The sequence below is a fragment of the Dipodomys spectabilis genome, unplaced genomic scaffold (genome assembly GCF_019054845.1).
Source record: "Dipodomys spectabilis isolate Male_0828 unplaced genomic scaffold, ASM1905484v1 ptg000302l, whole genome shotgun sequence".
In the NCBI taxonomy this organism is placed as follows: Eukaryota; Metazoa; Chordata; class Mammalia; order Rodentia; family Heteromyidae; genus Dipodomys; species Dipodomys spectabilis.
The window spans coordinates 413,573-430,095 of NW_024870979.1; the positions used below are offsets into that span (position 1 = coordinate 413,573).

Below are 16,523 nucleotides of genomic sequence, written 5' to 3' on the forward strand. Positions count from 1 at the left end.
GACAGCACCCAGGCCCAGAGTTCAAGCCCTGCGACCGACCAAAAAAAAAAAATAGCTAGTTGATATCCTTGTTTTTTAAGCATGTAAAGGGAAGAAATAACCTAGAAAGTTCAGGAACTCCTTAGGGACAGGACATAGTGCTGGGGCTGCTGCTGCCATCTTGTGACCATGAGAGGAGCCTGGCAGTCCAGCGAGGCCTGCCGAGCAGCAATGACAACGGCCCGGCCACCAGCCCAGGAGCCAACATGTGTATGTACTAGATGCCTTGAAATACCTTGTATTTTAGATGATAAATTGCTTAAGCAGCTTTAGGTTTGGCTTCCTCTTGCTTACACAGTTTTTCTAGCTATTTTGGTTTACGTTCCTTATTGAGGATCTCAGTGAGTTTTACACTCATTTTGATAGTGTTTCCATGTCTTCGAGGATTCCTGACACTGGTTTCCAAGTGAAGACATGGAAGCCCCAAGACAAAGTTTTAAAATGAGATAGAAAATAAAATGTGATATAGGCAAATTTGTGAAGTTAACAGAAATCACCAGAATGGTTTAAAAAAAAAAAAAAGCAGATGCAATACAGACTAAACCAGTTAAAAGTGTACTAGAACCCACAAAGACTTGAGAGAGGGAAATGGGTTTCTTGAGGTATCACAGAACAGACCAGGTAACTTCTTGGTAGGGCTGTGATGACCGACATGGTTCAAGTTGAGAAAGTGGAGGACTAGTTTTGATAGTCTGACTTTTAAATAAAGTTAAGGACTCTATATTTTTACAATAGTGAGTGCTATATTTATGGAGGGGTGTGTGTGTGTGTGTGTGTGTGTGTGTGTGTGTGTGTGTGTGTGTGTGTGTGTGTGTGTGTGTGTGTGTGTGTGTGTGTGTACAGTACCACTGAGCCATACCCTCAGCCCTAGTTTGTTTTTTTTTTTTTGGCCGGTTGTGGGGCTTGAACTCTGGGCTTGGGAGCTGTCACTGCACTCTTCAGCTCAAGGCGAGTACTCTACCACTTGAGCCACAGCCACAGTGCCACTTCCACTTCCAGTTTTCTGAGTGGTTTATTGGAAATAAGAGTCTCACAGACTTTTCTTGCTTGGGCGCTTTGAACTGTGATCCTCAGATCTCAGCCTCCTGAGTAGCTAGGATTATAGGCGTGAGCCACCAGCACCAGGCTATATTGCATTTTGTTATTGTTGTTGGTTGTGGGGCTTGAAGTCTGGGCTTAGGCGCTGTCCCTCAGCTCTTCAGCTCAAGGTGAGTGCTTTACCACTTGAACCACAGCACCACTTCCCCCCAGCCCTAGTTTTAGATTTTTAAATGGTTATTTTAAGAAGTATAAGATGAAAAAAATCCCTATAGTTTCAGATCATATAAGATCACATAGTCATTATAAGTTGAGTACACATAGTAGTGACAGACAGGGTTCTCTACAGGAATTCGTCAACCTCTGAAGCTCTGGCCTGGCCTCCAAACACATAAAGTGGCAAACATGAATATCAATTACTCCGACGAGAACAATACTTGGGTTAGATTTAAGAAAAACTTAGATTATATATGTAAAATTTCATAGGCTGAATGTATACTGAAATTTATTTCTCTAAAGTGGAATTCTAATGATCAATATTCCTGTTAAGACTCAAACTGTCTTAGCAAGTTGAGTAAAAAGATAATGTAGGGGTTGGGAAGGTGGCTCAGTGGTAGAGTGCTTGCCTTGCATGCATGATGCCCTAGGTTCGATTCCTCAGCACCACATAAACAAAAAGAACAAAGCCGGAAGTGGCGCTGTGGCTCAAGTAGTAGAGCGCTAGCCTTGAGCTGAAGAGCTGAGGGACAGCACCCAGGCCCAGAGTTCAGGCCCCATGACCGACCCAAAGGAAAAAAAAAAAAGATAATGTAAAGCCTATGGATTGGATAGTTTCACAAGAATGACTCAATTTTAGAAAAAAATTATATATATATACATATATGTGTGTGTGTGTGTATATATATATATATATATATATACACATATATATCTATGGCTTACTTGGTACACACTTTCCCCCAACCTTTCCGTATCTCTTGAGCAATAGGAACTAGTTGCCTAGCAACCTGAAATGGGTGAGACACATCCCCTTTCCTTGAGTTGATTTTAAAGGAAACTCTTTAAGGGCAACTGTGAGGTAGATAGCAAATATATAAAGGCTCATGATGCTAGAATCATGCAATGAACTTTGGGGGAGGGGCAGTAAAAAAATCATCTATATGGTCCACATGTTAGGATACTGAAATTTATTTGGAAAGTATTCATTTAAGTCTAGAACGTTATTTTGCTGTGGTGGTTAAACTTACTTAAAATGCCTCTTGCTAGTAAGGACATGGAAATCCAGAGACCTGTGTAGAGATACATATGTAATATGGAAAGTAAGGATAAAAATTTTAGAAAAGGCTTTGTGAAGCTTTTGTAACTCTGCTTCACATCTGAGTCAAATGAAGGAAAAATATATAAAAAGACTTGTTTAACTGTCAAATATACTAGTTTAGAAAGTAAGAAATCATACTCTGTAGCTGAAACAAGGTAAATACATTCTTTTTCTAGTGGAAATGATGTCTGAACCTAAGTCCAAACCTCTTATCACAATGTCCCTCTTCTGAGGAAGTCACACTGGACACAGGACAAAGTGTAGGGCAGGGAAGGCGGCGTGGATCTCCACGCAAGAACCTCCGCCACGTCTGTGCTTTCAAAATTCTTGCTCAGAGCTCCTCCTACTGGAATCAGACTCCAGATTCATTTTATTTCCCCAGATATTGGAGATTGAACAAAGACCTTAGGGACTTGAGCATACTAAGTGATTGCTTTGTCACTGAGTTATATCTCAAGACTCACATTTTATTAGTGTACACTAATTATACAAAGGATTTCATTGTGAATGTCCTATAAGTGCATATACTATACATCAAACAATCTTTAATCCCTGTCTTACACTCCCTTAACTTTCCTTCCTTTGACCTCCCTTTTCAGATAGTATTTGGGCAAGGGAGTAACTATACTATCTACACACACACACAGAGCTTCCATCTTCATTCTTGTCCCTCCTCCACCTTTTTATGGTCATGTCTCATTATTGCTATTATCATCTAAGTTAAGTCACACCTAATTCTTTTTTTTTTGGGGGGGGGGGTCCGGTCCTGGGGCCTGAACTCTGGGCCTGGGCGCTGTCCCTCAGCTTTTCAGCTCAAGGCTAGCGCTCTACCACTTGAGCCACAGCGCCACTTCCAGCTTTTTTCTTTTTGTGTAGGTGGTGCTGAGGAATCGAACCCAGGGCCTCAGGCATGCAAGGCAAGCACTCTACCACTGAGCCACCTTCCCAGCCCCAGTCACACCTAATTCTAAATGTGTATTTTTTTTTTTTTTTCACAAAGAAGGAAGGGCTGGATAGGAAATCCCTATCTTCTAGATCTCAGTCTCCTGAGTAGCTAGGATTAAAGACATGAGCCATCAGTGTCTGGCTTTCACAGGCACTTTGAGCTGATATTTGTTGGTCTGAATATCCACAATCAACATAGGTGTCTTCTATCTTCATGGCAGATTAAGCAGGCGCTTAGTACATGCATAGTAGAAGTGGCTAAGCTAGTTTCTCCAGGGAGCCGGGGAATCTCTCAAGGTTATTTAGTTGCCTCCAGAATCCGTGTCTTGGACGGCCAGAAGGTGGGTGACATGAGCATTTTTAAATCCTGTAGTTGTGGATGTTTTCCTTTCTGGTTTGCAAAGCCTGTTTCAGCTGGAGCTTTGGGAAAGCCAGTCTCCCTAAGCTTCAGCACCAGTTAGAGAAAGGTCTCCAAGTCAGTTCCCAAGTTCTCTGCTTTATCCCACAGTGGATTCTTCATGGCAATTCCTCTCTCACTTCAGTGTAGATAACATCTAAGGATCTCACCAAAATGCAGATTGATGTTGTTGATAATGAGGTTTGAACTGAGGCCCTCACACATGCTTGGTTTGCTTACTTAGCTGGTGCTCTACCATTTGAGCCACATCTCCAGCCCTGCTTTTTACAGGTAATTTTGGTGAATCTTGGAGGACTGCTCTTCCCACACTGGCTTCAAACCAAGATCCTATAGATCTCAGCCTCCTTAGTACCTAGGATTGCAGGCATGAGCCACCAGCACACAGCAAAATGCAGATGGTGATTCATTAAGTTTGGGATGGGCTCCTAACTGGAGGCTAGTGCCCTGATCTGGGAAATACTTTTCACCAGGGCTTCGAGAACGTCTAGACCCCTATAGCGATGGCAGAAGAGTAGTTTCTGACTTCCATAGAAACATGATAGCACATGAGGCTCCTCCCAGTCCCCTGTGTGTTCTGCCTAGCAGCCACCAAATTTTGGCTTTCCAGAAGAAATTATTACTGGGGTGATCTGAGACTCCAAGTGCATGGGGAAGTACGGAGCATTCTGTTCATCAGTTTGAGCTTTGGGAATTCCCAGGAGATTCATCAAGCCTGGCTGGCCCTTCCTACCAGACAGGATTTTATTTATTTATTTATTGTCGGTCGTGGGGCTTGAACTCTGGGCCTGGGCGCTGTCCCTCAGCTCTTCAGCTCAAGGCAAGTGCTCTACCACTTGAACTACAGCGCCACTTCCGGTTTTCTGGTGGTTTATTGGAGATAGGAGTCTCACAGTCCGGGCTGTCTTTGAACCTCGATCCTCAGATCTCAGCCTCCTGAGTAGCTAGGATTACAAGCGTGAGCCACCAGCACCCGGCCAGACAGGATTTTAAAATAGCTTCCCCTGGCTAACTTCTTATACACTTGGAAGCCTCTCTACAGGGCTTTGCCTTCTGCCAATAGGCAGGTGTGGAGACTGAACTTTAGAACTAATGTTTTCTAAAAAATGTGGGCATGTTTGTGAGGAGTTAATGTTCTAAGATGCTTTTCTGTTGGTGTTCTTCCCAAACAGAAGTATTTTAGTAAACAATGCATTATTTTGGGTTGGGGGATAAAGAATCACTAAACAAAACAACCCTCTTTGTATCTTAGAAACTTTATTAAGTACCTAACTGAAGCTGTGGCTCAAGTGGTAGAGCACTAGCTTTGAGCAAAAACAATGAGGGACAACGCCCAGGACCTAAGTTCAAGCTCCAGGACTGGCAAAAAAACAAACAAAAATCTGTTTGAGTTTGGGGAAGGAGAGAGTATATATACCATAAAGCAATCAGTTCAAGAAAACATTAGAATCAAATACCCAATAATGATGAGGAAGATGATACTGATGAATATATAAAAAGATCATGGAAATTTTTTTTCAACACTAGGATTTGAACTCAGGGCTTTGTACCACATAATCAAAGCCCTCTATGACTTGAGCCACATCCTTAGTCCTATTGGCTTTTTCAGATGGAATCTCCAGTTTATGCCTAGGCTGGCCTTAGGTCACAGTCCTCCCACTTCTGCCTCCTGCACAGTAGCTGAGATATTAAGCACCAAGCCTTGAAAATCTTGAACTTTTTTATTTATTTATCATCAGTCATGGGGCCTGAACACTGGGCCTAGGCGCTGTCCCTCAGCTCTTCAGCTCAAGGCTAGCGCTCTACCACTTGTGCCACAGCGCCTTCTGGCCTTTCTGCTTATGTGGTGCTGAGAAATCGAACCCAGGACCTCATCCATGCGAGGCAAGCACTCTACCACTGAGCCACCTTCCTGTAGTTTTATTTTTATGCTGACTGGGGCTTGAACGCAGGGTCTCCTGCTCTCACTCAATGTTTTTGCTCACAGCTAGTACTCTACCACTTGAGCCCAGCATTCCGCTGGTAAATCAGAGATAGCGCTGGTGGCTCAAGCCTGTAATCCTAGCTACTCAGGAGGCTGAGATCTGAAGATCACGGTTCAAAGCCAGCCCAGGCAGGAAAGTCCGTGAGACTCTTACCTCCAATAAACTACTCAGAAAACTGGAAGTGGCACAGTGGCTCAAGTGGTAGAGCACTAGCCTTGAGCGGAAGAGCTGAGGGACAACGAGCAGGCCCAGAGTTCAAGCCCTGTGACTGACCAAAAAAAAAAGTCTCACACTTTTCTGTCTGGGCTGGCTTCAAACTGCAGTCTTCAGATCTCAGCCTCCTGAGCAGTTAGGATTACAAGTGTGATCTGAGCCAGGGGTTCCACACCAAAATCTTTTACCTTTAAAAGTTTTACCTCATTTAAACTTTGAGAGACCAATACATATGCTTATAATATTCCTAACTTACTCACAGAGTCATCTCTGCTTTGTTATATATTGTTCTTTTAAATAATACAAATGATAATTCACGTTGTTTTCTTTGTATTACATTCAAATTCATTTTCTGAGTCACAAGTTTTCTTAGTGAAATGTTAATCCTTATAATCAAGAACAGGAAATAGTGATGAGACATACCTGTAAACACAGCATTTCTGAGCCTGAGGAGGGACTAAGCCCTGCCAGTTCTGACCCCCTCAAGAAAAAAGGACTGCAATACCTAGTATTTCTTAGATTTATTCTGAGTAGTATATCAAGAGATTTCACCATTTTTAATCCAAAATGGATTATATGCAAACTTACCTTTAGTATTTTAATTAAGTTTAAGTATTTTTTTCTAATAGAATACCCATAGATACAATCCAGCCAAAGAATCTAAATCAAGCTAATTAGTGCCAAATAAATAAGTTCCTGAAACTACATGGGGAATCAGTTATCTAATTAGTGGATTTTAATAAAAGCTGGTTCCTTGCTGGGTAGGCTCAGCATTTCCTTGGCAGTGAAAGGAAACAGATGTGCTGGCGGATAAACCTACTGGAAATCAAGCAAAAACCCTCAACAAAACCACCTACCCAAGTCTCTACTGCAGACAGCCAGGGGTTCTCAGCTGACTGTACAGTAGAAGCACCAGGAAGCCTTTTAAAAAGGTTGATGTGTTAACAGGTCTCATCCCAAAACAATAATATTTGAAAAAATGGGAGCTAAGGGATGGCAGTGCTATTTTTAAAGAGCTTCCCGTGTAATCCTAATGTACTCGAGAAATTCAAAGAAAAACTTGCCTCTGAAATAGAACTCCTGCTCCCATTTCTAATAAATAAAAGATCATAAAAAGATAAATGAAAAAATTGTCAGGGTGGTGTGATCTCTTTGGGATGGAGGAAGACTCATCCCAAAGACTTCAAACTCTTAGAAAAAGCTTTGAGATTGTCACCAAAATTCTAACAGTGGTTATTCCTGAATGGTGGGATTATGGATGAGCTGTATTTTCTTCTTTCGTTTCCCCTTCCTAATCTACTTACAATGAATGTGTATTGCTTATTAAGAGAATTTCAATTAGAAAATTAAGGCATTGTCCAAAAGAAATGTACTCTTTACATGACTATAACCCCTCTGTACATCACTTTTATTATAACAATAAAAAAGAAAAAATTTAAAAGATACAGACAAACAAAAACCTAGCTTGACAAGAAGTAGTTTCTAAAGAGAGTCCAATGCAACAAAAGCTCAGTAGCCAAAATAAAATCATGATGAGGGCAATAGGAAGAGATTTCATTAAAGTAAATCAAGGTTAATGACAAACTTGAAAAACATTCCTAAAGTAGAGAGCTTTAAAAAAGTAGAAAAAAACAACAAGAAAAGGCAGCTCATGAAGTGTTCAGCTGGGCAGTGGAATAAGTTCCGGCGATCTAAAGCACAGTAGGAGACTAGCACTTATCACTAGTTACTACATAGTTTATAAGAAGTGAGAAAAGAGGGTTCAAAGGTTCCAACATAAATACTCAAGATTGAAGACAGAAATGCCAACTGCCCGATCCAAACATGACACACTGTAAGCACATACACCAAACTATCACCCTGTACTCAATACACAGAATTATCGTGTCAATGAAAATTTTTAATCATGGAAAATTAAAAAAAATATTGTTAGGTCCACCTGGGAGAAATGGCCCCTTCCCTTGGCTTTCTCCCCGTGCACCCTAGAAGTCCCTGCCCAGCACCTATAACTGGCATGCCTAAGGGCAGTGGGAGGAAGGAAAATGGGCTTTAAGCAATTGGGCCGGGCGCCAGTGTCTCACACCTGTAATCCTAGCTACTCAGGAGGCTGAGATCTGAAGATCGCAGTTCAAAGCCAGCCGAGACAGGAAAGTCCGTGAGACCTTTATCTCCAATAAACTACTCAGAAAACCGGAAGTGGTGCAGTGGCTCAAGTGGTAGAGCACTAGTCAAGCTGAAGAGCTGAGGGACTGTGTTCAGGCCCAGAGTTCAATCCCCATGACCAAAAAACAAACAAACAAAAAAAGTAATTGGATGGTGAAGGTATGGTCAAAGTACATTATATGTACATCTGGGAATGTCATGATGAAAATTCTTAGTGCACACAATTTAAGATGTGCCAGAAAAAACAAAAAATCAAAGAAATAATAGTGCAGAGGAACAAAGGAAACAGGAACTGAGCCAGCTAGAAAAAGAATAGCAAGGTAAAAAAAACGCTGAGAGAGAAGATGAAACATCTATAGTCCAAAGGCACTTAGATGAGAAAACCCAACTGGAAAACTCAACTATGAAAAAAATAGCCCAATTGCAGGGCACTGGTGGTTCCTGCCTGTAATCCTAGCTACACAGGAGGCTGAGCTCTGAGGACTGAATCTGAAGCCAGCCAGCTCATCAGGAAAATCCTTGAGACTCTTATCTCCAATATACTACTCAGAAAAAGCCGGAAGTGCATGTGGGCAGGCGCGCGCGCGCACGCACACACGCACGCACGCACGCACGCACACACAGAGCCCAGGTTAGATGGAAAGGATAGTTACCTGAGAATTTTATATTTTATATTTGATGAAGGCAAATACAGGAAAGGTTTCAAGAATGTTAATCATCCAACTAACTTTCCTGGTGCTCAGAGATGTTGGGGCCAGATGAGAAATCTGCCCATTGCTCTTTATCTAGAAATTTTCTGCCTGCCTCCTCTTCGTGGTGATAATGAACGTTATGGAAGGGGGCAGGGATGCCAAAATTTGTCTTACTTCCTTCATGACTGTGCTTTAGTAGATTCAACGTAACTACAGTTCAGAACTATCTAATTTACATATGGTGATTTACAATCATACTTACTCAACAAACTTTTTTTTCGGAGATGGGGGGGGGAGTTTGAACTCAGGGCCTCATGCTCGGTCAGCTTGCTTGCTCACTTGTGCCATGCCTCCAACCCTGCTTTTTGCTATTCTGAAGATACAATCTCTTGGACTTTTCTGCCCAGGCCAGCTTGGAAGTGAGCTACTCTTGATCTCAGCCTCCTGAGTAGCAAGATTACAGGGGTGAGCCACTGGTTCACAGCTACCCAAGAATCTTTTTATCATTTTGAATTAGGGTTTAAATTCAGGGCTTCTTTCATTTTGGCTTGCCTTTTTTTGCTCATGGCTGATGTTCTACCACTTGAGAAACACCTCCAATCCTAGCATTTTGCTGCTTAATTGGATAGACTTTTCTGGATTTGAATCTTTTTTTTTTTTTTTTTGGTTGGCCGTGGGGCTTGAACTCTGGGCCTGGGCGCTGTCCCTCAGCTCTTCAGCTCAAGGCAAGCGCTCTACCACTTGAGCTACAGCGCCACTTCCGGTTTTCTGGTGGTTTATTGGAGATAGGAGTCTCATGGTCTCTCCTGTCCGGGCTGGCTTTGAACCGCGATCCTCAGATCTCAGCCTCCTGAGTAGCTAGGATTACAGGCGTGAGCCACCAGCGCCCAGCAGGATTTGAATCTTAATCTTCAGATCTCATCCACATATATAGCTAGGGTTACAGACATGAGCTGCCAGCACTGGTGGTCCATTTGCTTGCTTCTAACTCCTAGCATTGATAAACTCATTTTCAGGTAAACACAAACTGTAGTTTACATTAATATTACATCTTCATCAAAAGAGACGGCTTGTAAGCACACATCTGGGGAACATACACGTTACCAAAGTTTCTTCCCTGGCATTTTTATTTAAATAGTAAATCTATGAAGTTTATAACTGAAACAAAATCAACAGCATTCATACTATAAAATTCACAATTATGAACAGGAACAAGTAACATAATTATCTAAGTTACACTGAAAAATCGAATGGCATATTCCATTTTATTTTTGATGTGTTAAATTAGTATTAAAAATAAGAAAAACATTTTTATTTTACTAAAAGAACAGCCCACTGTTAAAAGTTTCTTTTTTTTTTTAACTTCTAAAGTACAACACAATCAGTTCAGGGGCTTTGGTTTTGTTTGAACAAATGATCCCACCCTCTTTCCTACAACATGCTCCTAAACAATCTGCTAGGTTTAACTGATTACATGATTTGAAATGGGGATGGTCTTTCACATTTGCTGCTTGTAATTCCTAAGTGATCAATGTTTAGTATTTTTACTTCTGGGTAAGAGAAAAAGCATTTTGGTCCATTAATTCACCTACTCGCTCCTGGAGGACATTAACCAACTCTGCTATTACAAAGACATGAGTGTCATCGATGTCTTGAATGATGAACTTCTTCCCCAGCGCATTAGACTCATCCAAGTACAGGAGGAACTGCTTCATGGCGGGATCGCTGTGGGACAAGCACACAACCAAACATCTGGTTTCAAAACCACACCACAAAGACTCAAGCATGCAGAATTTCTGAGATGTCAATGACAGGGTTTGCAAAGAATAATTTGTCACTGACAGACAAAAACCTCAACTATTCAAAGCTTCACAGTTAATAAGGTCTTGAATTACTGCATCTGTAATTGATTCAAAATATTAATTTTTTTCCTGCATGACCATTACAGAAACAAACAGCTGTTCAGTATCTTGTGTATGACAAATTAACCTACAAAAATCAAACTGTCACATTGATAAAGCAAGGGGTATGATGAAGAGTCAAGATCAGTGTGACCTGTACAACCTGATATGAACTTAATCTTCCAGAGCCTCTGTCCAACAGTAAGTTTACAGCAGAGAACTACTATGGAAATTAAATGAATGCCAAGACTAGGAGTGTTGGGCTTACAGCGGGCACTCAAGATTCTGTCCTTCTTAAAACTCATAATGGCACTGGTCCCAACTATCATTCGGAATCTTTGAAGGAAATTCTAATAAAATTGCCTTGTGAATTTGGGTCTCTCAAAGAAGAGATCCAAATTAAATTCTACTGACTTCTATATTTTAGTCTGAAATAAATAGGCTGCCAGACAGTAGAGCTTTACAACATGACTCTTCCAAAAAGACCTTGAGCCAGGCACCAGTGGCTCATACCTACAATCCTCGCTACTCAGGAGGCTGAGATCTGTGGATCACAGTTTGATACTAGCCCAGGCAGGAAAGCCCTGAGATTACTATTATTTTTTGCCAGTGCTGGGGCTTGAACTCAGGGCCTGAGTGCTGTCCCTGAGCCTTCATGTTCAAGGCTAGGGCTCTACCACTTGAGCTGCAGCACCACTTCCAGCCTTTTCTGAGTAGTTTATTGGAATAAGAGCCTCACAGACTTTCCTGCCCTGGCTGGCTTCTAACTGCAATTCTCAGATCTCAGCATTCAGAGTAGCTGGGATTACAGGGGTGAGCAATCAAAAAAAGCTGTAAGTGGAGCTGTGGCTCAAGTGGTAAAACGTTAGCCTTGAGCACAAAAGCTCAGAAACAGTACTCAGGCCCTGAGTTCAAATTCCAGCAGAGGTATACATGCGCGCACGCGCGCGCGCGCGCGCGCGCACACACACACACACACACACACACACACACATACACACACGCACGCACGCGCGCGCGCGCGCGCACACACACACACACACACACACACGTTGACCTGTGACACAGAAACAGAAAACTTTAGGTAAATTATATAGTAATGTGTTTCTTCAAAGATGGATGTCAAATTGGACACACATTTTTTAGAGAAAATGTAATTTTTTTTTTTTTGGGGTCCGGTTGTGGGGCCTGAACTCTGGGCCTGGGTGCTATCCCTCAGCTCTTCAGCTCAAGGCTAGCGCTCTACCACTTGAGCCACAGCGCCACTTCCGGCTTTTTTTTTTCTTTTTGCTTATGTGGTGCTGGGGAATCGAACCCAGGGCCTTATGCATTGCAAGGCAAGCGCTCTACCACTGAGCCACCTTCCCAGCCCGAGAAAATGTAATTTTACACAATCTTTTTGATGACTTGATGAATGTCAAAATCAATTACAAAGATAACAATTTAATCCAAAAGTGGATTTATTTACTGAGAACAACAAAAACAAGCTTTCCAGCCAGGTGCCAATGGCTCACGCCTGTAATCCTAGCTACTCAGGAGGCTGAGATCAGAGGATCGCGGTTCAAAGCCAGCCCGGGCAGGAAAGTCTGTGAGACTCTTTTTTTTTTTTTTTTTGGGTCCGGTCGTGGGGCCTGAACTCTGGGCCTGGGTGCTGTCCCTCAGCTCTTTAGCTCAAGGCTAGTGCTCTACCACTTGAGCCACAGCACCACTTCCAGCTTTTTCTGCTTATGTGGTGCTGAGGAATCGAACCCAGGGCCTCAGGCATGCAAGGCAAGTGCTCTACCAGTGAGCCACCTTCCCAGCCCCCCTGTGAGACTCTTATCTCCAATAAACCACTAGAAAACCAGAAGTGGCATTGTGGCTCAAGTGGTAGAGCACTCACCTTGAGCTGAAGAGCGCAGGGACAGCACCCAAGCCCAGAGTTCAAGCCCCACGACCGACAAAAAAACAAAACAAATAAACAAGCTCTCCCTCTTACTAAAAACCTATTTATTTCAATCATTAAGTATGTCCTTGGAGGTAATTTTGGCTTTTATTGACTTGCAAACTAAATATTTAAATGTAAAGATCACCTTGACTGCAGAATTGAGGAAAGTCTAGGAAATGGCCGAGGTAAGGGTGGACAATTGGGAGAAAGAGACACTAATGATTGCAGAGTGCTAACAGTGGGGACGAGAAGTGGCTGGGGAGGAGGGATTAAAGGGGTGACTGGCAAGAAGCGCAGGACCAGTTCATGAAGAGGTTAAATGTCACCCCCTTGTACTATGTTCAGAGAAGAAAAAAAAAAGTTAAACGCTTGGCACTGGTGACTCACACCCTAGCTACTCAGGAGGCTGAGATCTGAGGATCATGATTTAAAACCTGTCCGGCAATCCCAATAAATTACCAAAAAAAGCCAGTAGTGGTGCTGTGGCTTAAGTGGTACAGTGCTAACTTTACACAAAAGAAACTCAGGGACAGCTCCCAGGCCCTAAGTTCAAGCTCCAGGACTGCCCTTCCCCCCCAAAAAATTAAACAGAAACAAACAAAAAGGAATGTTGTTCTGAGTGATAGAACCACAGTGATTATTTTTACTCTTTCATTTAAAACACTTTTTTTTTTGGTACCAGTCCTGGGCCTTGAACTAGGGTCTGTATGGCTTGTTTCCTTATTTCCTAAGGCTGGTGGCTCTACTGCTCAGCTACAGCTCCACGTCCAGCCTTTTTGTGGTTAACTGGAAACAAGAATCTCATGAATTTTCCTGCCCAGACTGGCTCTGAATTACAATCCTCAGATCTCAACCCTCTGAGTAGCTAGGATTACAGGTGTGAGCCACCAGAACTTGGCTGTTTTTCACACTATTACATTTATTTTTCCATTTTTTTTAAATGCCAGTATTGGGGTTTGAATGCCAGGTCCTGGGCACTGTCCCTTAGCTTTTTCTATTTAAGGTTGGTGCTTTACCAGCTTTTTGCTGGTAACTGAAGAATCTTAGGAGCTTTCCTGCCTAGGCTGGCTTCAAATCTCAATCCTAGATCTCAGCCTCCGGAGTAGCCAGGCTCTTGGGTTTATTTCCACTATGTGAATATAGAGACCTAAAGGAACACTAAAAACCTCGAGTTTGACTGTGACAAAATCTGATTTGTTAATAATACTCAGTAAACAAATACTAAGTAAAACACACACACTCAGGCCTCTAGTCAGTGCCTGATAGTTTGAGAATTATACTTAACAAATATATACTATATTTCCAGGTACTGTTTGGAGGCCTGGGATACTTCTATGAACATGGCCCCACTAAGAAGCAAAGACTGATAAGACTTAAATACTTGAAAGAAGAAAATAGTCTAGTTCTTACTTCTCACAACTAATGTAAGCTTAAGAGCCAAACTCATAAAATAAGGTAGATGTAATAATACACATTCCTCTAGCTTGTGATTAGGCTGTAAACTAGTTGGTTTACCCTCTGTAACAAATCTTCCCTGCGAAAACACCTGCCAAGGACTGTGCTCCCTGTACACCAGAGGTCTGCTCTGGCACCTGGAATCAGACACGGACATATGTTGGGCATATGTTACTTATTTCAGTAATTGCTGTGGTTGGCTAGATTCAGAAAAAATTCTGGGTGTGAGCCTGGCAGTGGATGGTGGATCCCAAAAGAGAAGATATTTTCACTAACCTTGTTTTGATATTAAAAAACGCACTAGCTCTACCACTGACTGGACTGGACCTCCAGCCAGCCCCTTAGCCTTACATTTTAGTATTTGATAAACCTTGACAAGAAGGAATCTTACATCCAGGTGCCTTGTCTTTTTGGTTTACTGAAGCTAGGCCTAACTGCCATCACAATAGTCTGGCTTATTGCTCTTTTTTTTTGTCAACTCTTAAGTAAAAATTTCAGAAGGTCATTGTTTTCAACTAAGTTCCTATACAGACCAAGTGAAAATGAAAGACAGAATCGCTCATTCAAAACTTCTAGTCACTTAAGTTGTTTATCTGGTCTGCAGAGAAAGCAGTGTTAGAGATAACAACCAACTTTCCTTAGTAGGTCAGTTCAAATTGGCTTGATAATGGAAGTTGTCTTTGCCTTATACACCTTATGCAAAAAACCCCCCCAACCCCCCCCCCCCCAAAACTAGAAGTTAACAATTAGTAATTCTTCTATCTTCCTGCCTTCTTCAGGAAGAAAAAGTGAAGGTTCTTGAGCTGGGGACCTAGCTCAGATGTAGAGTGCTTGCCTAGAATATTCAGAGCCCTGGATTCAGTGCCCAGATATAACAAGGGGGCGGGGGAACAGCTGTATGCTAAAGATGCTTATAATGAATTTCCTATTGCTATGAAATTATGAAAAAAGAAAAAAAGATGTACTAGTTTTGCTGTGATGCTTTTAACTGAATGTTATGGCCACTGATAAATGCTTAGTTAAGATGGAGAAGGTATTAAACTGTGATAGGCATTATCTGCAGACTCAGACATCCACTGGGGGGGAGGGTGGTGGTCTTGGAACCCAACACTCAAGGACAAGGGGGGTAACTAGAGCTACTATTCCACAATATGGCATCTATCCCACTCCATTAAAATGGCTCCCACCGATGGCCAAACCCTAAGAATCTCCAAAATGTAAAGAAAATTGATTTCATTCAGATTTTACAAACAATACCGGGGAGATGGTAGAAAACATATGCAAATAAATCCAAGAAGCAATACGCAACTTTAACTCATGAAGTACCAAAATTACTAACCATTCTATAAGCACTCCTTTCAAGACGTTGACCATCTTTTCCCAGTCAGAAGGTGCAGATAGCCTTAAGAATGCTAACAAAAAGGGATAAAACAACACAAAATTCAGATACATCAACTTCAATTTACTTTGGAGATTTACCTCTAAAAGGAGACAAAATAAACAAGATTAAAGGTAAGTCCGCGGAAGACCTTCAACTCCATTAACAGAACCGCGCCGACTATCACTGTTAGTAAAACATAAATCTTCACTGGCAATCACATTCTCCCACCACCGATTAAGCCTAAAAGCGCGGCAGTGGCTCCGGCCACGCCCGCGTGCACCCCGGGTAGGAGCCAGGCAGAGGACAGATGCCTTGCGCAAAGGAGTTCTCCCCCCATTCCGAGTGGGATAAAGGGTCGGGTCTTGAGAGGCCGGAATTACAGAAGGGCAGTTCTGAGAGGGGCTACGAAACCCGCCGGGATCTGACCTGCCCAGTCCACAAACGGAGCGAGCGAGCGGATTTAGGCCACCAGCCCTGCCCCCACCAGCCCGGCCCCCACCCCCAAAAAAGTGCACGCGAGGGCTCCAGAACCAGTGTTCCTCCGCTAAATTAACCCCGTCCAAGCAGGACCTGCGCTGGGAGGGCCTCGCCTCGCCCTGGGCGTCCCCACTTAACCCTTCAACTTCTGCCCCTAGGCGGGGGTCGGCCATGGCCACGGGAACCCGCGAGAGTGCGGATCAGTCGCTGGGCCCCGCCACCGCGGACCCCGGGAGGGCTCCGGACGCGGCCGGGTCCCTCCTGCCCCCAGCACCCCAGCGCTAGAGGTCAGGATCTAGGCCCTTTCCTTCCTCCGCTGTGGACCCCGCCCTCTTCCACGCACCCCACTTTTCCCAGTCGCTCAGAGGCTCCGCAAGCACGCCCTCCAGCTGGTCCAGCGGCGCCCCGGCGTCACCGACCAAGTGCGCCTGCGCCAACGTCATCACGCTGAGGACGCTCGAGTGGGTGGAGCGCTCCGTCGGGGGCGGAACTTGCTGTTCTGGGGGCGGGGCCTGCGGGGGCGGGCGCGGGGTCACGTGTCGCGCGCGGGGTGGAGGGTAGAGGGCGCGGGCGG

General features: G+C 43.3%; 1 protein-coding gene across 1 annotated transcript; it reads right to left on the reverse strand.

The window, feature by feature from the left end:
- Window positions 1-10,105: 10,105 nt before the first annotated feature.
- Window positions 10,106-16,375, reverse strand: Gtf2h5 (general transcription factor IIH subunit 5). The gene is made up of 3 exons (XM_042702076.1): window positions 16,293-16,375; window positions 15,431-15,503; window positions 10,106-10,533 (listed from the first exon to the last, which is right to left on the reverse strand). Exons 2-3 carry the CDS (start codon window positions 15,463-15,465, stop codon window positions 10,353-10,355), a joined length of 216 nt encoding a protein of 71 aa, XP_042558010.1. The 5' UTR covers window positions 15,466-15,503; window positions 16,293-16,375; the 3' UTR covers window positions 10,106-10,352.
- Window positions 16,376-16,523: the final 148 nt, after the last annotated feature.